Source organism: Labeo rohita, chromosome 2 (assembly GCF_022985175.1).
Source record: "Labeo rohita strain BAU-BD-2019 chromosome 2, IGBB_LRoh.1.0, whole genome shotgun sequence".
NCBI classification, from domain to species: Eukaryota; Metazoa; Chordata; class Actinopteri; order Cypriniformes; family Cyprinidae; genus Labeo; species Labeo rohita.
In genome coordinates, this window is record NC_066870.1 from 34,683,277 (window position 1) to 34,705,227 (window position 21,951).

At 33.3% G+C, this 21,951-nt stretch overlaps 1 protein-coding gene across 3 annotated transcripts; it reads right to left on the bottom strand.

Annotated features, from left to right (window-relative positions):
- Nucleotides 1-695: 695 nt before the first annotated feature.
- ahrrb (aryl-hydrocarbon receptor repressor b) lies at nucleotides 696-21,643 on the bottom strand. 3 transcript variants are annotated; one of them, XM_051137478.1, is made up of 9 exons: nucleotides 21,511-21,643; nucleotides 21,204-21,319; nucleotides 20,576-20,757; nucleotides 8,952-9,046; nucleotides 8,695-8,784; nucleotides 5,681-5,786; nucleotides 5,314-5,447; nucleotides 4,544-4,728; nucleotides 696-2,291 (listed from the first exon to the last, which is right to left on the bottom strand). In XM_051137478.1, exons 2-9 carry the CDS (start codon nucleotides 21,263-21,265, stop codon nucleotides 1,394-1,396), a joined length of 1,752 nt encoding a protein of 583 aa, XP_050993435.1. In that variant the 5' UTR covers nucleotides 21,266-21,319; nucleotides 21,511-21,643; the 3' UTR covers nucleotides 696-1,393. The 3 variants fall into 3 exon arrangements, with proteins under 3 accessions (XP_050993435.1, XP_050993446.1, XP_050993423.1); XM_051137489.1 differs by having other exon boundaries at nucleotides 4,556-4,728; nucleotides 8,952-9,049; XM_051137466.1 differs by having other exon boundaries at nucleotides 8,952-9,049.
- Between the last annotated feature and the right edge of the window lie 308 nt (nucleotides 21,644-21,951).

Below are 21,951 nucleotides of genomic sequence, written 5' to 3' on the forward strand. Positions count from 1 at the left end.
AACCGTGCGCAGGCTTTACGCAGAAAACAAAAAATTCTATATATATATATATATTTAATTTATATAAAAATGTATAATAAAAATTATATTTCTTTATATATATAAATATAATATCTTATAAAGAAAAATAAGTTATATATAATATTAGATTAACATTAGATCTGAATATATAGACACACACACATATATATACATAATATATACGCATATATATACGTATATACACACACACACACACACACATATATATATATACATATATAAATGTTTTAATTAATGGTATTTTTGTAGCAATAGCCATTCATATCTATATTCATATCTAATATTAATCTAATATTATACTAACATTATATATAACTTATATTTCTTTATATTAATATTAAATCTAAATTATATATTTTTTATTTCATAATATTAATAAATCTGAATTCATACACACATACATAGTATAGATACACAGAGACACACAAGAACAAGAAAAATATATTATAAATATTAATATATTATTACATTACTCTTAAGACGTTCAATATAAATATTTTATGAAATATGACAGCAAAGGTGATAACAGAAAAACCACCTATATACATACACACATATACATATACACACACAAACAGGACTCTTTACACAATTCCCTGATGAAGACTACTTCCCACACGATCAATCGATTGATTGATAGATATAATTAATTGTAATTTGATTTTCACTGTAGTTCCATATAAAACGGAGACCAGCTGAAATCAAGAAAAATGTATTTATTTATGAAGCAAATGCACTAAAAATCTAAAAATGCTATACACATACATTTTCACCAAGAAAATGACCTTTATTTGTCTGTACACATTTTCCACATGAATATCACATTAAATCCCAATCAATCCAAAATCTGTACCTAAAAGTAACAAAATAGAAAATAACATCTTAATGTCTGTGAACCTGAGTATGTGTTTGATTAAACAGTCTGAAATGGTCTAAAATAAGTTCTAACTAGTTTTTAGTTTTTGTATGTCCTGAGGGAAATACCAGCACTTGCAAGGTAACAAACAAAATAAGTTTTAGGTAATTTTGTGTTTATAAATTTGAAGTAAAAAAATATTTAGAGCTTCTATAGAGCTACTCTGTTGTCACCACAACTTGATTTCAGGTGACAAATCACAATTCAGCACACAAATATGACAGTGACATTATCCCTGTGGATAGATTTTAAATGCTAAACATTAAAGTTTAAATCAGTGGGAGATTTTCAAACGTTAATCTTAAATTTTCAAAATACCAACGTTTTATACTAAATTTGGACTGAATAAATTGCAGAATTTTGACAAAAGGAAGAATATAAATCAAACCTTGCAAGCACTGTAATTAAAAGGCAATGTCAATACGGTCACATTGTTTACTGCATGTAAACATATGGGTTTGCTTTGTGTAGAACAGTGTTCATAGTGCAATTTGAAGCAATATGTTGTTGCACATGCCCTTGGCTAACATCACCACACCAAGGTGGAGAGTCGTCGGGTTCCCGTTTGATTGTGTGCAGTACATTATGACTCCTAAACTCATAATTCTGCCGGATATCATGCTGCATGCAGCTTTTACGATCATTTGTAAATGCATATCCGCCATGACTGCTGATAGCAGCATCAGAGTGATTCATGTCTTTGTTCAGGACGCACTTAAGATGTCTGTTGACTCCTGCACACACATACTTATGGTGTCCATTGATGGGAGGACTGATGACAGCTTTGCCTCTTTGATACGAAGTACAATAATCATAATATTCAGTCTCGGTTTTCACCTGTGCATATTCTGGGCGCCAAAGCATCCCGTATGCATTACACCCATTTTCAGAATCTGAGTCTTCTGTCTTAATGGCCGCTTCAGGAATCATGTTAAAACATTCATTCTGCATCGTGTACCTTCTCTCAGCCTTTCTGTCAACAGAATAACCCTCCTCCTGAAGCTTCTGCAATTCTGTGTTGCATCCAATTCGTGATTTTACAAAATGGCCATGTTTATAGAAGCTTCCAGGTAGGTAGTTTTCACTGGGTCCCGTGCGTAAGGCAACAGGACAGCGGGCGTCCCAGGAAGGATCAACTGCCGACAGTCTAGAGACGCCCAGATTGGAAACACAGAAGTTGAGCGGCTCATCTTGGGTTTTGCAGCCCTCTTCTCTGTACTTTCTGTTGGTCAGGGCTGAACATGAACCATCATGTCCGGATGTGCTGGTCCAGTTAAGATGGAGCGTGTCTTCACTGTCAAATGAGCCACGGGAAACTCGTTGCCGTTTATCACTGAAGACGGTATAAGTTAAACTGATTAAAATACAATTTTGACTAATTACATTTAGCCAGGTGTAAATCTTTGTGTCCTTTACAAAAGCCATGGTACCATGTTTTTGAAAACTACTATGAGTAAATAGTATATCAATACCAGAATATATAAATATAGTTATCATACAATCAAAAATACTGATTCAGTAAGATCTTAAAATGTTTTTGCAAGAAGTCTCTTACACTCACCAAGGCTTTTTATTAATGAATTTACTGCCACTTTTGGTCAATTTAATGCATGCTTGCTGAATAAAAGTATTTCTTTGACAAAAAAAAAAACTGACCCTAAACTCTAAAAACATACTGTGCACAATTCATGAAATAATGTTTGTTCTCAAAACCTTTAAAATCGCATGCGTTTATTATTAATTGACAATGTATATTGCAAAAAACTATGCAAACCCATTTCTGCAACTGGATTAAAAAATAATAATAATCTCGCAATTGTGACTTATTTTTTTCTCAGAATAGCAAGTTTATATCTCACAATTTTGAGTAATTAAGTCAGAATTGTGAGAAACTTTTAAGAATACAGTTCTGAGAACAGTCCTATTTTCCCCTCAAAATTGGACTTTATAACTCACAATTGTGAGTTTATATCTCATAATTCAGAACTGCGAGAAAATAAGTCAGAACTGCGAGTTTCTTAAAATTGAGTTTATATCATGCAATTCTGAGAAAAAAGTCAGAATTATGACTTTATATCTCGCAATTCTGACTTCAGCAACAGTTACCGTGCCTTGCGAAAGTATTCATACCCCTTTATTTTTCATCTTTTATACTGCAGCCTTTTGTTAAACTGCTTTAAATCACTTTTTTTTTCCCCACATCAATCTACACTATACACCATAAGGACAAAGCACAAAACAGGTTTGTAACAACTTTGCCAATTTATTAGAAATAAATAACTGAAACGATTCCAATGCACAAGTAATTGCCTTTTCTGGGACACATCATTTAGCTCAGCAGCATTCAAATCGCTTGTAGATCTTTCTACACTTCGAGTGGAGTTAAACTGTGGCAAATTCTTTTGAATGAGTATGATTTGGAAAGGCACACACCTCTCAGAAAAGGTCTAACAGCTGAAAATGCATAGAGCATAAACCAAGTCCTGAGGTCAAAATAACTGCCTGTAGAGCAACAGGCTTGCATCAATGCACAGATCTGGGGAGAGTTCAGAAAAAAAAAAAAAATGCAGATGTGCAAAACTTGTTGCATTATACTCGAAAAGACGAGAGGCTGTGCAGGTGTTTCAACCATGTACTAAGTTAAGGGTATGAATACTTATGCAATGTACTTGTTTCAGTGTTTTAATTCTAATATATTTGCAAAGTTGTCACGAATCTGTTTTGTGCTTTGTCCTTATGGTATATGGAGTGTAGACTAATGTGGAAAAAAAGGAATTTAAAGCAGTTTAACATAAGACTGCAACATAAAACGTGAAAAAAAAAAAAGGGGGGGTATGAATACTTTTGCAAGGCACTGTACATTGTGAAATATTATTGCAAATTAGAATAGCAGTTTTCTATTTTAATGTTTTAAAATGCAATTTATTTCTGTATGTTAAAGCTTTTAAATGTTTAAAGAATTTTCAGCATCATTACTCCAGTCTTCAGTGTCACATGATCCTTCAGAAATCATTCTAATTTTTAACATTATTATCAATGTTGAAAACAGTTGTGCAGCTTAATATACTTTGTGGAAACAGATAAATGTTTTTTTTTTTCAATACTGAATTAAAAAAAAGAAAAAAGAAAAAAAAAGAAAAACAATTTATTTGAAATAGAAGTTTTTGTATAATCATTAATGTCTTTACTGCCACTTTTGGTCAATTTAACACATGCTTTGGTGAATAAAAATTAATAAAGAAAAAAAAAAAAATTGTACTGACACTAAACTCCAAAATATTTTTGTTCTCAAAATCTTTCATTGAAATGTAATTATTACAAGTTTTCTTGTTTAATATCCAGTTTTAATTCAATTAATTATGAAGTTATGATGATCTTATGTTGTCTTTAGCATTTTTTTTTTAAATCGTATACAATTTATTGTCAATTATTTTTAATTGACTATAGCAAATATCTAACTGCTTACAGTAATTCTACAAAAAAAAAAAAAAAAAAAAAAAAAAAAAAGGTAAATATTCTTTTTGTCATTTTTAATTTCATAATTCTAAGCAAAAATGCAGATGTATAGACAGACAGAATGTGTACCTGCTGCCAGACCTTTTGTGTTTGCTCATCATCATCATACTCTTTATCTTGAGCTCCATGATGGGGGGCAGGACTAGAGGAACAGCCACACAGAACAGAGCAAACTGAGGTGGCAGCAGAGCTCCAGAGTCTGTCTTCCTCCTCTGACCCTGCAGGAACTTCAGACTGCCCTGAAACTGCATGTTCTACAAGAGACAAAACGACAAACTCAGTGGACTTAGTGTGTGAAAATGCGCATTTGAGAAGGTCTGAGCCTCCTAATTAAAGAGTCTCAAACTTATAGTTCACCCAAAACTGGAAATTCTGTCAATTACTCGCCCTCATGTCGTTCCAAAGCTGTAAGACCTTCGTTCATCTTCGGAACACAAATTAAGATATTTTTTATAAAATCCATGAGCTTTAGACCCGGCATAGACAGTAATGGAATTGACTCGTTCAAGGCCCAGAAAGGTAGCTTCATAACATTATGGTTGAATGTTGTCACATGGACTATTTTAATGATGTCCTTACTACCTTTCTGGGCCTTGAACATGTCAGTTGCATTGCTGTCTATGCAAAGTCAGAAAGCTCTCGAATTTCATCAAAAATATCTTAATTTGTGTTCCAAAGATGAACGAAGGTCTTACGAGTTTGGAACAACATGAGGGTGAGTAATTAATGAAATTTTGAGTGAATTAGCGCTTAAATTAGATACGTCAGAGTCAGAGTTTGAACTAAAACAAATCATAAAACCACTAAGGCTGAATATTTGGAGTAACTTTATGACTGACCAGGAAGCCAGAGGTGCTGTCCAGCAGGCAGCGGACTCTAGCAACAAAGCACCTCGTGAGGAACGGAGACAGTTCAGGAGGAACGCCGTCGGGCTCTTCAGCGCTATAGAGATGACCCATCACAACATCCTCATCTACCAGAGCAAACACAAACAAGACAGTTCAGAAACAGATGACTCGAGCGTCTATGCATGCCACTTTTCCATGCAATTATAATAGCTGGAGCTTATAAGTTTCAAAACAGATGCAAAAGAATAAAAAAAAAAAAAGCATCATAAACACTCCATGCAACTTGTGCAATATATTCCCAGGCTTCTAAAATCAAATGCACTGCGCTATAGGGTTAAAGGTAATTATACACACATACCAGTGTCTTGCTGGCCAGGGTTCATCGCCCAATGGAGCTGCTTTTGAAACTCCTGTCGTTCCTCCACATGGATATAATCAAAGACTTTCTGATGCATCACGTCCGTCTGCAAGAAAAGATCACACACACACACTAAAACAAAACCAGGACGCATTTATTTCAGCTCCTGCATCAGTGTGTTTTGCGTTTGTCCGCGCTGACCTCTACACAAGTTGTATGGGCTACAAACAACAAACAACTGCTCTGAAATTTATAAAGGCTAATTTAGTTTTACGTCAAACCACATTAGAAACATTATTCATCAAAATGTAACTGTAGAGCCTTTTCAGTCACTTTCTGTTCCAAAGACATTGGGTTGTAAGGTTTCTGGCAGATAGTCGAACAAGTTCATAATTCATGCAGTTATTGTTGTGTTTGCTTCAGTTACTATTAATAATCATTTAGATGTCAGAGCTGTGGCACAAAGCAGTGAATCACTAAGAGCTGACATATTAATAGCTGTTGTGTTTGTAATAACCCGTGTTGCAGTTCAGCATAGGTCTTTGCCCGTTCCTTGTCTCTTCTTTCAGTTGTATATTATCATATCTAATAAAGGCCTATAAATAATTTTTATAAAATTAAATATTATTTAAAAAAAATAATGTATTAATTTTTAATAATAATAATAATAATAATAATAATAATTAATAATAAAAAATGATTAAACTAATAATAAAAAAAATATTTAATAAAAGGTAAAAAAAAAAAAAAAAATGATTAATAAAAAATAAGCAAAATAATAATAAAAAAAAAAACATAAAAATGCATAAAAAAGGGTAATTATTTAAAATAAAATTCAATTCAATTAATACAAAAATAAAACTAACATTTAAACTAAAATTAAAACAAAATAATCAGAATCTTCTGACTGCTTTCCTTTGGTCAGTGTTCTCATGAATAATGTATGCTATGCTTGAACCCACAAATCCCTTTTCACAGCCCCATGTGTTTGTTGCGTGACACCAGGGCTGCTTGCATGCGGACAGACGTGTCTCTACACTGAAGAACAACAAAACAAAAGCCCGAAATACCAGCCCACACGACCATACCCGATGTTTGAAAACAACAAACGCTGGCTAAAGTATTCAACCTTTCCTTTATTTTCCAGTGTGGGACATCCAAGGCTTTTAGCACACTTTCATGACTAACACGCCCCTGTGTCATCTTAATTTCCAATCAAAATTTCCTTCTTGGAGGAGATGGTTTGTTTGCAAAGGAAGCCGGACTCTTTGAAGGCTGTGACAAAGTCTTAAATTAACCGAGGGGTGAAAAGACACAACTATTTTTACACATTATGGTGGAAGAGGCCTTGAACACGACATACTTCTGAGGTTTCCAGTCAACCACAGATGGTGTGAGTACTTTATACAACCACACATGATTGTTGTTTAGATTTCTCTGATGAGACGGGAATTTTATTTGAGAACTGCTTAAAAAAGGTAAAATGGGTCACATATTGGATTTATATATTATTTTGTTTGGGTCATCACGCATGAAAGTTAAATACACGTTACTACAATAACTGCAGTGCCGTGAAATACCACACCCTCTCTCTCTATACATATGTGACCCTGGATCACAAAACCAGTCATAAGTAGCACAGACAATAGTCAAAAATACATTGTATGGGTCAAAATGATAGATTTTTCTTTTATGCCAAAACTCATTAGGATATTAAGTAAAGATCATGTTTCATGAAGATATTTTGTAAATTTCCTACCATAAATACATCAAAACTTAATTTCTGATTAGTAATATGCATTGCTAAGATCATTTGAACAACTTTAAAGGCGATTTTTTCAATATTTAGATTTTTTGCACTCTCCGATTCCAGACTTTTAAATCTTGCCAAATACTGTCCTATCCCAACAAACTACACATCCGTGGAAAGCTTATTTATTCAGCTCTCAGAGGATGCATAAATCTCACTTTCAAGAAAAAAATAAATAAAATACCCTTATGACTGGTTTTGTGGTCCAGGGTCATATGGGCCATATGGGCCATTCTACAGAATTGGTCCAGAGTCTTTTTCCAAAACATTTGTAGGCATGCAAATTGTATAATATTCAAGGTACACATTTCAAGTAACTGTGCAGTTAAATTTTATTTTTAAAAAAAGTGGAATATTTGTCCTCTCCCCAAATGTGTCACTACCGAAACACAGTAATAATAATTTAATTAGAAGGGTTATATTTACCCATTAAGATTTTGCTTACATCTAGATTGTAAATATATATTTTTTCCTATTTTATTAACATTTCGTCATAGGTAAATTCACAACAATTACATACTTAATAATATTTGAAGTGTAATTTATGAGATTTGTTGTATTTTGAATCCAATTTGTCTTTGTAAAAGGCAAAAAGTTATATATATATAAAAAAAAGTATATAGAAAGTATATAATATATAAGTATATAAAAAATATTATTATATTATATTATATTATATTGTATTGTATCATATTATATTACACTTCACTTTTTAAAGAGTTTTTAAAAATCAAAAAGATACTTTTAAAAACAACAACGGGCAAAAAAATAAAAATAAAATAATAATAATAATAAAAATAATAATAAATAATAATAATAATAAATAATAATAATAATAATAAATAATAATAATAATAATTTCAGTATTATTTTTATAAGATGAAATTTCGGGGTTAGGGTTCGGGAGAGCCACCTCCCAATTGAAACTGCACAATAAAAGATGATTTTATATAAATTAAGCTTACTAATATTTTAAATATTGTGGGTTTTAATAGATAACAGAAGGATATTAATAAACATAAGTTTAGATACTTAAATGCTTTATAAATGTGTTTTTTTTTTTGGTTGCGGGACAGCAGTTTGGACCAATTCTGTAGAATAGCCCATATATATATAAAAAACTAAACTCATTAAATGTGATCATTTGAACAAGTTATGGGACGTTTTTAGATTAGAAACATATAGGATCTCATTTGAGGGTTACCTGATGAAACCCAAGGTAGTCAACGATGGTGCATGAGGCATAGAAAATAACACCATCCGAGCTCACGATCAGTGCAAATCCAGGAAGAGACTACAAAAAAAAATGAAATGTTTCAATAGTCATGCCAATAAAATTGTGTGTGCAAAAATATATATATATATTTTTTCAGATTGAGCCAAAGAATTTAAATTAACCAAGATCCAGATCTGAATGCATTCTTTAACAAGAAACCATTTCCAAACTGTCAAAGCGGTCACCTTTAGGAGAAGATCACTCTCCATGACACGGGGCTGGATCTCTTTCTTGTGCGCTGCGATTGAAGTATCACTGCAGCGATTTTCTTTCTCTTGGACTGCTGTGTGAGAAACAAAAGACAGATACGCATGGATATAAACTAAATTCGTACATGTAAGAGCGTCACGGGCAAATAAAGTCCTTTGGACTGACCAGAATTTCTCCATCTGAAATCAAGTCAACATTCATTTAATTAGAACTTTGCTGCATGTTTTGATTTTTAACAGAAATCCAAGAACTAAGATAATCGCAGCTTCATAAAAGCAAAACCTGCTGATCATCCTTCATTAAGCATCTGCTCCTAATCAATCCATTTCAGATGCACTTTCCCAATTTCACGACTGGTTGAGAATGACTGCAAAGCATTGTAAAAACAAGACGGCCCAAGTGCTCTTCATTAGCCGTGCTAATCTAAAATGATCAAGATAAAATCATACGAAATATTTCACATTTTTTGTCTTCAGTTAATTTTGTGGAAACTTCAATGCCTAACATCAAAGCGAAGATGATAACCACAAACAGACTAAGCAGATTTATGCAGCCATGTTTGTACAAACCAAATATAATCAAGCATATAATCTGGATTTAAACCAGATTTGTTTTCTTACAAGCAGCCATTTTAAATGGACATAAGCACATGCATTCTTCCATCATTTTAAGCTGTAGCTCTCAAGAGAGGTTTCTCTAACCACTGTAGAGTTAATATGTCATAAACATAATATAAACCCCCCCCCCCCTCAAACAATAAAGACCTTTCGTCTGACGACCAATATACATGTCTGACAATCGGCCAAACCTATATATTTTATCATTCACACACTCTTAACTCAAACCTGTGCTCAATAGCATGAGGAAAACGTCCATCATCTCTCTCAAAGGACTTGTTCTCTATTCACTCACTTCATGTTTGCTGCCAAACAAGCTCAAATCTACAGGTGGATGTGCTACTTTTCACAAAATGTCTGTCCACAAGCAGCCATTACACCACAGTTGTTTTGATGAGGAGATGGAAATAAAAACCAGATCTGTTCTTGACAATTGAGGTTAGATTTACGAGCAGATGTGTGTTTGTATGCAGTGACTCAACGGACTCGCTCTCTCTTTTTCCCTGTACTTTGTACCTCGCTCAATGTCTTTGAAACTAGTACACAGAACGCTAAATGGCATAATTCACCCCAAAATTAAAATTAAAGTCATTATTTAATTACCCTCATTACCCTGAGCCACAATTTTAGACCCTATTGACTTTCACTGAACAAATCCAAATGGCTTAACTTATTAATATTAATTAGGTTGTACACATAAATTTAACACAATTTTGAACTGTTTGGATAAATAGATTTAAGTGATGTATTGCTTCGGGAAATAATGTCTGAAGTTGAGCATTTGCTTATCCTCAAGTCAAACTGAGCTGTAAACAATAATATTCAGATGAGAAAATCAATTCAGTCCAAAAATCAATCAAATCAAAGCAATGATGACAAATGCAGTTAGAACAAATCCAACAGGCACTCAAAACATGAAAAATCCAGTGCAGTATAGCACGTTCGTACAAAAAGTACAAGACATTTCCTTCATTGCATAAAACTTTACTGGGAAAAAAACAAAACAAAAAACAAAACCTCAATGTGCTCAAACAAAGGATTCACAATTGCTACAAAAGTGAACTTAAGATAAATGTTTAACTCTTGCGTGTCAATTTTTAAAATAAAAAGTTAGGTTCATAGAGGACAAAAACATCCATGTCAACAAAAAAAAAAAAAAAAAAAAAAAAAAAAAAAAAAAAGGCAAATTTAAGGCTTGGGAGTACAGACTTAAATTTGGATTACCCATAATTTCTGCATAATTTCTGCAAAAGATGCATAATTTATCCAACTGACTATAAAATGTATAAGCAGAAAACAGGAATACAGTGAGTATTTGCTTTATATGCCAATCGCCAAACTTGACCAAAAAAATTGCATCATCTAGTAAAAAATAAATAAATAAAAATAAATAATTTTAATTTTGAAGCCTTGCCAACAGAATGAAAGCCTATTAACAAACATTGCATCATTTTACAGTTAAATGGCCCTGGGAGGAACTATTTTTTTGTACCTAGTGTAAAATAGATTTATTAAAGGAAATGAGGGTGAAATATTAAAATTCCAATAAAAATCCACAACTGTGCCAAAATGTGTGCAGTTGGCATCAACACACACACAAAAAACCCCCACTAAACTAAAAAAAGACAAAATGTCCAAAAGGTCGCACAAGGGTTAAGAAGCCATTCTATTAAAATCAGTTCCCCACCTTCCCTTGTAAATTTTCAAAACATCCTTTGTAAGGTTTCTTAATACTAATCCTCTGACAATGATAAGCACTTTTTGAAAGTATTACCAAGAAGTGCAATATCTCAGGCCCATCACATGCAAAAGAAATGATGGACATAATTCATAAAGAACATACTTCTGGTTTATTCCCTTCTAAAACAATGCACACACACAAGCTGGGTTCCATTTTAAGTTGAGAATTTAACTTTTGTGCAGAACTGGAATATTGCATAAAATATTTACAAATAAGCACCGTTCCATCCAACTAGCCAAAGAGAAAATCATCACTTCCTATAAACTGGCACCAAATATCACTAAGAAAAGTTGGAGAAGGCAATATAATAATTTTTGTAACACTTTATTTTACAGTTTCTTAACTAGTTGCTTATTAGCATGCAAATTACTAGAATATTAGCCAGTTATTAGTACTAATTAAGCACATATTAATGCCTTATTTTACATCCCTAATCCTACCCAATACCTAAACTTAACTACCTTGCTAACTATCAATAAGCAGCAAATTAGGAATTCATTGAGGGAAAAGTCATAGCTAATAGTAAATAAGTGTTCCCTATTCTAAAGTGTTACCATAATTTTCATATATAATAACCGTTTGGTCAGGTTATGCCGTCCCATAGTGCAAAGTCACATGACTTTTTTGATGCCCATGCAGGAATTTATTCGGCAAATATGTTCCCATTATTTGCAACAATCCTTTTTTGCACAAGTCAATGCTCATGCGAGCATTAAACTTTTTTAGCAACTTAGCGGATTCGTTTTTTCAAAATGTAGCATTTCCATCTGATGCAATACTTCAAAATGCAAATAAAACAAGGTGATAGAAACATAGCTGCACACACACACACAAAAAAAATATCAATATTTTGTTTTTTCTTCGAATTTTCCTTTCTTTCTTAATGTCTTTAAAGGAGAAGTCCACTTCCAAAACAAAGATTCACAGATAATGTACTCACCCCCTTGTCATCCAAGATGATCATGTCTTTCTTTCTTCAGTCGTAAAGAAATCATGTTTGAGGAAAACATTTCTGCATTTTTCTCCTTGTAAATAGACTGTTATGGTGCCCCAATGCTGAACTTCCAAAATGCAGTTTAAATGTGGCTTCAAACGATCCCAAATGCGGTTGTAAACGATCCCAGCCGAGGAAAAAGGGTCTTATCTAGCGAAACAGTCAGCAAAAATACAATTTAAACGCTTTTTAATCTCAAACGCTCATCTTGCCTTTCTCTCCCTCAACTCTGTGTATTCTGGTTCAAGACAGTTAGGGTATGTTGAAAAATTCCAATCATATTTTCTCCCTCAACTTCAAAAATAATTTCAAAATCATTCTACATCGCTGCACAAGTACTGACCCAGTCTTTGCAAAGTGAACATGCAAAAAAGATCAAACACCCTTAAAAAAGGTAAAACAGCGATATAGGATGATTTCGAAGTTGAGGGAGAACATGAGATGGGAGTTTTGAGACATACCCTAACGGTTCGTGACAGGAACAAAAACAGTGCAGGCAGAGTCAGACAAGACGAGTGTTTGGCATTAAAAAGTATGTAAATTGTATTATTTTTATTAAAATAACCGATCGTTACGCTAGATAAGACCCTTCTTTCTCGGCTGGGATCGTTTACAACTGCATTTGGATTCGTTTGAAGCAGCATTTAAACTGCATTTTGGAAGTTCAAAATCGGGGCACCATATCAGTCCATTATATGGAGAAAAACGCTGAAATGTTTTCCCTCAAAAACAATTTCTTTACAGCTGAAAAAGGGGGGTGAGTACATTATTTGTAGATTTTTGTTCTGGAAGTGGACTTCTCCCATTATGTGTGTGTGCTGAAGGGAGAACAGGGGATACAAGAGAGGAGGAAGAGGAAGGCTTAGTAGACACATTTTTACATTGCTGGTCTCCTGCGCTCTGATGGACAGATCATTAGATCGTTTTCACTGGTGTCCCTCTGAGGTCAGGCTCTGGTGAAGTACAGTCACGCAAACCCAGCTTTACTGCAGGCTCTTAAAGGGCCAGAGCTTCCTTTAAACACAGATGTAAATTGCCCAGACTAAGAGACTGACCACCCATACATCAATTCACCCAACATTTGAGTAAAACTTCTTTTCTTTAGAGTTTAATGCTTCCCAATGCTGTTTATTTGTTCAAAAATACAGTAAACTGTACTATTGTAAAATATAATATTAGAATAATATAATATAATATAATATAATATAATATAATATAATATAATAATTTAATTTAATATATATTTAAAATGCAACTTCTTCCTGTGATGCAAAGCTGATTTTTCAGCATCATTACTCCAGTCTTCAGTGTCACATGATCCTCCAGAAATCATTCTAATCTTCCATTTACATGTTTTTATTAATTTAACAATAGTTCTATCCATCAGCTCATACCATCAAACAGTTTCCTCATCAAGTGATCACGTGACGCAAACATACAAAATCACTGCGCAGCCACGTGCGCTACGATGGCAGATTATTTCTCATCACAAACACTAATAATGGCTTTCCAACTGAACTCGGGTTGACCTCGCCAAAGAGTGGTCAACATGTGCGTTTTGTGTTTTGGCTGTGGTGTAAGAAAACCTGAGTTTGGAAACAGTTTTCACATGATATCATGCATCAGTCTGCTGGCGCATGGCTCTGTTTGCGGTATTAATCTTGTTTTACATGACTGTTATTATAAATTCTGTTTTATTGAGCACTGCATATTGATTTAAAACCTTTTCCCAGGAACACTCTGCAATCCCTAAATGGCATATATAATGAATAACAAAAAGCACAAAGAATTGAAAAATGTAATTTAGTGACTAATAGCCAGGCTCCAAGTTGCGTAAAAGGCATGAAAAACAGTTTAAAGGAAAGAAGGGAATGAATGTGTTGCATGGAGAAAATAAAAGATTTGCACAAGGACTCACCATGTCAGACGAACATTATTACAGTTGTCACGCAACAGAACACTTCTTTATGATGTATCTGGGTCATTTTACTAGTCGTTTGCACGACATCGTGTGCAAAGGAACTGCCAACAAACACGGAGCCTATAAATGTTCTTACTGGAGGTTTTGATGTCGACAATAAATATCTCAGCTCTTTAGAAGCAATTTTGCATGCTGCGCTTTGCATTTTGGTGCTAACAAAGAGCTATTTAAACGGTCAGGGTGACAGAATACATAATACTTGCTTTATAAGGGATTAAACCACATTCGGATCATATGCACATAAACTAAAAGAAATCCAGCATAAAAACAATTTAACTCAGATTATTAATTGCAAGTAAACATTCAGAATTAATTTGAAGTCACATTTTCATGTGAAACGTACTCCAATAATCATTGAAAAAAGATCAAATATGGATTTATCTTAGGGATAACTAAAATCAGGGAATTCGCACGCAAGGGAGGGGGAAAATCCTCTGTCCCATGCTAAAACAGATGTTTGGAGACTCACGCACATGCATGATACTGGATGCTTGGATCATTTATCAGCTTCTAGCACACATTCTCACATGATGAAAACAAACAGAGGAATGTTTCCAGGACAGAGACGCGAGATGGAATTTTCCTGATTTGCACGCAAGAAGAATGTGCCAAGGAGGGTCTGGCGGCTGCCAAGAGTCCACACAACTGCGAGTTCATTGGGGGGAAATTTTAACATGATGCTAGACGCACAGTGTGGAAAAGCACCAGAGCCAACATCATTCCCTGTCTGCAGCTGATGACGAATTCATCAAAATGATCAAATTCCTATTTTATTAAAATGACACTTCTTTTCAAGATTTTCCAAATGTCAGAACGTCTTACACTGTGCTCAGTTTTGCCAATAAAGTCAGAGATATTAAAACGAACTCCAACATGTCTCAAATACTTCCAAGACTGAATCTGATTCAAGTTACACAACTGCATCAGTAATTTTTTTTTTTTTTTTAAAGAAACTGATACTTTTATTCAAAGATGCATTAAATTTGCCAGAAGTGAGTCTAAAGACATTTGTAGTGTTAAAAATCATTTCTCTCAAATAAACACTACTCTTTTGAACATTCTGTTCACCAGAGAAATGAAAAATGAGCACTGATTCCACAAAACTACGTTTTTGAACAGTAAGATTTTTAATGTTTTTTTTAAAGACGTTTCTTCTGCTCACCAAGCCTGCATTTATTTGATCCAAATGTTGAAATATTTTTACCATTTAAAATAACTGTTTTCTATTTGAATACATTTAAAAAAGTAATTTATTCCTGTGATTGATTCCTGTTGTTACAAAAAAATTCTATTTCAGATAAATGCTGTTCTTCTGAATTTTCTATTCACCAAAGAAAGCTGAAAAGAAAAATTCTACTCAGCTGTTGTCAACATAATTTTTTAAACAGTAAATCAGAATATTAGAATGATTTCTGAAGGATCATGTGACTGGAGTAATAATGCTAAAAATTCAACTTTAAAATCAAGGGAATGAATTCCATTTTAAATTGAATTATATTCAACTAGAAAACAGTTATTTAAAATAGTAAAAATATTACAAAATGTTACTGTTTTTGCTGTAATTTGGATCAAATAAATGCAGGCTTGGTGAGCAGAAGAAAGAGACTTCCTTAAAAAAACACTACTAGTCGAAAGATTTTATGATGTAGCACAACTGTTGTCTTGAGCAAGAAAAGCATATTTGAATGATTTCTGAAGGATCATGTGACACTGAAGATGCTAAAAAAAAATTCAACTTTGCATCACAGGAATCAATTACATTTCAAAATATATTCAAACAGAAAACTTATTTTAAACTAACAATATTTTACAATATTACAATTTTACTTGATTTGTAATAAAATAAATACAGCCTTGGTGTAAAAAACACTTTAACTATAGCATACATATCAATTTTATAGCTCTAGGAGTGAGTCAAAGCAAAAGAAACATCGGCAGAAAAAGTTTATATCGAAATGAAACAAAAGCTTTCATGAGCTATGAAAGAAAAAAAAATCCTTTGGGATTGAATACATCATTTGAAACCACTAAGGTGGTGAGAAATTCACATGAGAAGTACTTACTGAAACCACAAATTATTTAATTCGCTTTCACAAAAATGCAAAGATGAAACAAGAAATTTCTTGCTTCGTCTTTGAAAAATTTGTAGATTTTGGAACTTAGCTTGGTCTATTACTGGAAAAACTGAACATGTTAAAAGCATTTAATCAAGTGGTTATCAAACAGCCACATGTGGCCACTAAAAGTGGATTGCGAATGGTCTAAACAGAAGCACCAAAGCTGATCTGCATCTTCCCCCTCTTAGTGCTTTTCTCAGGACGGGGACTTTGCCAGGCTGCAGTCACGCAAATGCTCCCCAGGAGCCAGTGGAGCATTCATTACCCATAAGCCCCTTCTCTTCAACATCCCACACACACTCACTCTCCCTCTCTCTGGATCTCAATTACTCCCTGATGTGCAGTTTAAGCTGTTATTCACACTCTGCAACTAACTCTCAAAGTACATTAGCATTTCCTAAAGGAAACAACAGTGCTTAAAATGTTGAGTAAGCTCAGGTTTTAGACGAAATGCTGTTTCACTAAACACTGTCCAAGTCATGACACTCAGCATGCATCTTGTACTGTAAGAAACAAAAATGTAGAAAAACAGATAATGTCCAGGCAGAAATTATCAATGTGTTTCCATAAAGTTTGGGAAAAATTAACACTTAGAGGAGTATAAAGTTTACTTGCACATCTACGGCTGAAACTAATAGTATAATTTAAATGGATGCAACATGTTGAGAAGTTAAAACGGAATTAAGTGCATTTTAAATATTTACATTCTAAAATAAACATGCACATTTTTGCAAATCAGACTGAATATAGCTCTACTGCCAGTAACAACAATCCGCTGGAAGCAATGCTGTTGGCAAACAGAAGCGCTACACATGATGGATCTTTGCTATCATTATACACTTCCCTTCAGGTGTCACTCTTTGACTTCACTTTGACAATTAAAATGCCTATAGCACAGACTGTGCAGGACAAGTTACACACTTTAGTATAACACTTAAGACTAACCACTAACCTAAGTAAGAGCAATAATAATGATGTTTGCATTAGCAGGGAGTAAATGAGCAATACATTTATTCATTCTGACAGGCTATAAAGAAAAGCTTGTGAGGTCCTGAGACGCCCGGAAATGTGTTGGAATTCACCTGGCCGTGTGACAATCATGATTTGATTATAATTGTAAGGAACAAGCCTCTAAAAATGGTGTTGGACCAACAAAGGCTTTCACAGGGTTTCCCGCTGTGTTTTAAGACTTGTGGTGAAGAATGAAAACACAGTGTCTGGATCAGACACAGCGTCAATCATGCACAACCAATCTGCACAAGACAGGCACGGGCTGAGAACAGAGAAATTAGGAGAATTAGCTACTTATGTTTTGACACTGATGTAAACCTAAATTCATGAACAACATTAAAGGGTTAGTTCACCCGGAAATCAGTTTTATTTTCAGTTACTCACCTTTGTGTTTTGTTTTAAACCTGTGCGAAACCTGTTGAAATTCTTCAACAACATTCTTGAAAATATCTAATTTTAAGTACTTACTTTATTCATAACTACTTCTATTGTCTTTAAAATATGGCTTAAGTGTATCGTTGAATTTACTGACAAGCATTTATGGTATACTTTAATGCCATTTCTATTGAAACTTGTGTCACATAATTATACTCTACCAGTCAAAGATGAAAGATTTTTATTTATTTATTTATTTATTTTTTTTTTAAGAAGTCTTTTCTGCTCACCAAGGCTGCATTTTTCGATCCAAAATACAGCAAAAGTGGTAATATTGTGAACTATTTTCACTATTTCAAATAAATTCTTTCTATTTGAAAATATTTTAAAATGTAATTTATTCCTATGATCAAAGCATCAGCATTTCAGCGATTTTCAGAGTCACATAATCCTCCAGAAATCATTCTAATATGCTGATTTGCTGTTCAAGAAATATTTTTATTATAATCATCATCAATATTTAAAAGTATTATTTAAAATATTTAAAAAGCTAAGTACATTTTTTCAGGATTATTTGATAAATGGAAAGATCTAAAGATTAGCATTTAAAAAGCTTTTGCAATAAAAAAAAAAGCAATAAAAAGCTTTTGTAACATTATACACTATAACATTCAAAAGCTTGGATATATATATTATATATATAATATTTATAATATTTATATTATACACACTTTATATAAAGAAAGATAAAGTTACAAAAGATTCTATTTCAGATAAATACAGTTCCTCTGAAAAAAAAAAACCTGAAAAAAAACAAATTCTACTTAGCCGTTTACAACAACAACAACAACAACAACAACAACAACAACAACAACAACAACAACAACAATAATAATAATAATAATAACAACAATAATAACAACAACAACAACAACAACAATTATTATTATTATTATTATTATTATTATTATTATTATTATTATTATATGTTTTTTGAGCAGCAAATCAGAATATTAGAATTATTTCTAAAGGAAGTAATTTTTCATTTAAAAAAAAAAAGTTTTCTTCTTTAAAAAAAAAAATATATATATATACACTTTTATGATTTTAATTACACTACACAAGTGGACTTTCAACACATTTAAGGGCACTTTATTACAAGTATTCTATCACATTTTTCAAAAATTCTCTTTGTGTGTTCCACTGCAACCTAAAACAGACACAACTGTTGACATACTGTAAAAATATAGAGCTTAATGTAACAGCTCTGATCTTTTGGTTTTGGAAAATTTTGAGAAATACGAGTTCATATTGAGATCTCTGACTGGACTCTCACTGCAGTCTTGAAGAAACAATTGAGACACAGGGGAAAAGTGACTTTTCTTTTCTACAGACAAAAACTGATTGACCTACCACCCTATTTTACAACAAAGAACAACAAGGAAATGTTGGACAAATGAGATTCTGGTAAATCAAACTCATGACATGAAATTGTTTTAATTATTAGCAAAAGTTTTTAATTTAATCGGTCTATTCTACAACTTGACTTTTTTTTCCCTATGGAAACCATTCCATGAAACCCTTTTTGATGACACCCCAGTTCACATTTTAACATCAAACCTGCCAAGAATTTGACATAATTCTACATTTTCATGGCCTTGTCTATAAATTTACAGCTTGAAAGGTGACAGAAAATGAGATCAGACCAAAAAACACAAATGGCCTTGAGAAGATGAATACATTAAAACAGCGATGTTTGAGCATAATACATGCATCAATCTCATACAAACTGAAAGATCAAGGTTGACAAACTGAGATCCATGACGGTTCAGGTTCTTCAGGGTCAGATCTTGCATTATAAATGACTGTATTCATGACAGTTATGAATTTCCTGAGTGCAAAATCTACCGAAAATCTCAAACACACAAACCTGCGCAAAGAGACTTGGAAGCGCTAAATGCATTTGACTTGACTTTAAATTATGAATAGCATCTCTCAAAAAAAGCTCTCACGACACTGCATATTGCATGCTGGGCACACAGCTTTCCTTCCATTTTCCATTTTTATTACTCTCCATTATTTTGTTATGAGTTCAGTTACAACTGAGAGAAGCCCACCTGCCAGCACACAGCCCAAATACTGCCAGCTCTCCACACAACAGCTCAACACTGACCCGTTTGGACACTGTCACAACAAACAGCATGCGAGTGCAAGAGGGCAATCTCTACATTACATTAAGCTACACATGGACTAAAATGGCCTTTCCTGGAATAAATCCTTTTATCCTACATGGCAGACGAAATGCAACATATTTGGTCAGTTTTCCCACAAACTACAATAAAATCGACTTTGTAAAATGAGCTAATTTATTTTTAAAGTTACGCTGCTTTGTATTATAAATAATTTAACATGCAAACTAAGAATATGAGCTAAAAATTTAAAAGGAACATGTGGAAGGAAAAATTCATCAGAGGGAAATGTTTTCCATAAACTTTTGCCAATTATAGCTATATATACACACACACTACATATAAAACAGAATGTACTACTAATATTGTAGCAGAACAAAACCACAAACCATTAAAAAAAAAAAAAGACAAGACGATACAATCTTAAAATGTAAATTTTGGAACATGCTTAAGTGAAACACAAAGATGAGGTTGTTTTGAGTCATCAAGGTTTTTTGTGCAAAAACATTTTTGGTAGCCAATGTATTATTTACAGTCTTACCAAGGAAATTTGCCAGGAAACATTCCTTCTTACCTTGAAAGAAGCTCTTCACCCGCAGGAAGCTCACGCTGAGCCTCAGCACTGAGAGTTTGTCCAGTTTAGAGATGACATCTGCACTGAAGGGAAGCAGACTCGCTAACCGGTCCAGTTCTGCATTCAGACGCTCACGATGGCGCTTGGACGGATTCGATTTCTGACCTGCTTTCTCTGGTTTCCTGAAGAAACAAACCATAATTTAATATCATAAAACCTGTGTGGCATCCAAAGGACTGAATGGCAGAGAGACATGAGACATTAAACTTTTAAATGAAATTATGCAATATTAATAATAATAATTATTACTGTTATTATCACCACAACCACTAGTACTACTAATAATAGTATTAATTTATTACACAAGCTTATTATCAGTAGCAACTTTTTTCCTTTGCATTTATTATTTGTATTAACACTGCCAATAAAACAGTCATGGCAATAACAAAAATAATAATAATAATAATAATAATAATAATAATAATAATAATAATAGTCAGTACTAATAATAGAAATTTAAATGTTAATGATTTTAACAACAACAGATAGCATTAATGATTTCTCATTCTTTTATTTGCATTGATGGTTCGTCAAAACAGTCATGTTAATAAACTGATAAATACTCAACTGTTTCTGCACAGGTTTTCTCCTTTTCCTTCCAGCATACAGACAGTCTCCAGGTGGAATCATTGTTTAACGTTTTCTTCTCCAAATCTCTCAACACTAGGATGCGCTTTTTTATTCCTAGCAAACAGTATTAACGTTTAACGTGGAAAAATCGGAGGGAAACAGAATAAAAAGGTGTGTGAGTGTAAAAACAGAGACGCAACAAAATCTGACATTTTAACAAACATTTTACACATCGCCTCAGAGAAAACATAGCTCGACAAGTACTAAAGTTATCAAATACTCTATATATAAGAAGTTAAACTCACCAAAATCCACATTCAGCTGATGATAACGGTTGAAGTGATTTAGAATAATTCTGTGAAACGAAGTCGAACCATCCTGAGTGTCAATAAGACGGAATAAACTCTTGATATGACAGCGACACGAAGCCCGCGCAGATGTTTTATAGCCGCTCTGACTGGAGCGTACGTTGCAGGTGGCGGATCTCAGCACGCGAACGTTACGCACGACGCACGCACAGCGTAAGCGACGCGAACGAAATAGAACGTTCTGCTAAACTACAAATGTATCTTATTAAATTTCTGTTGTGATACAAAAAGTGAGACGGTCAGAAATCGTTTTAAACAAATATAAACATAGTATTTAAAAACATAAGTACTATAATAAATTAATAAATACTATACTTTAACTCATTAAACTTTTACATAGCTCAGTTTAATGATGTGCATTCACAAAAATTCAGTCTT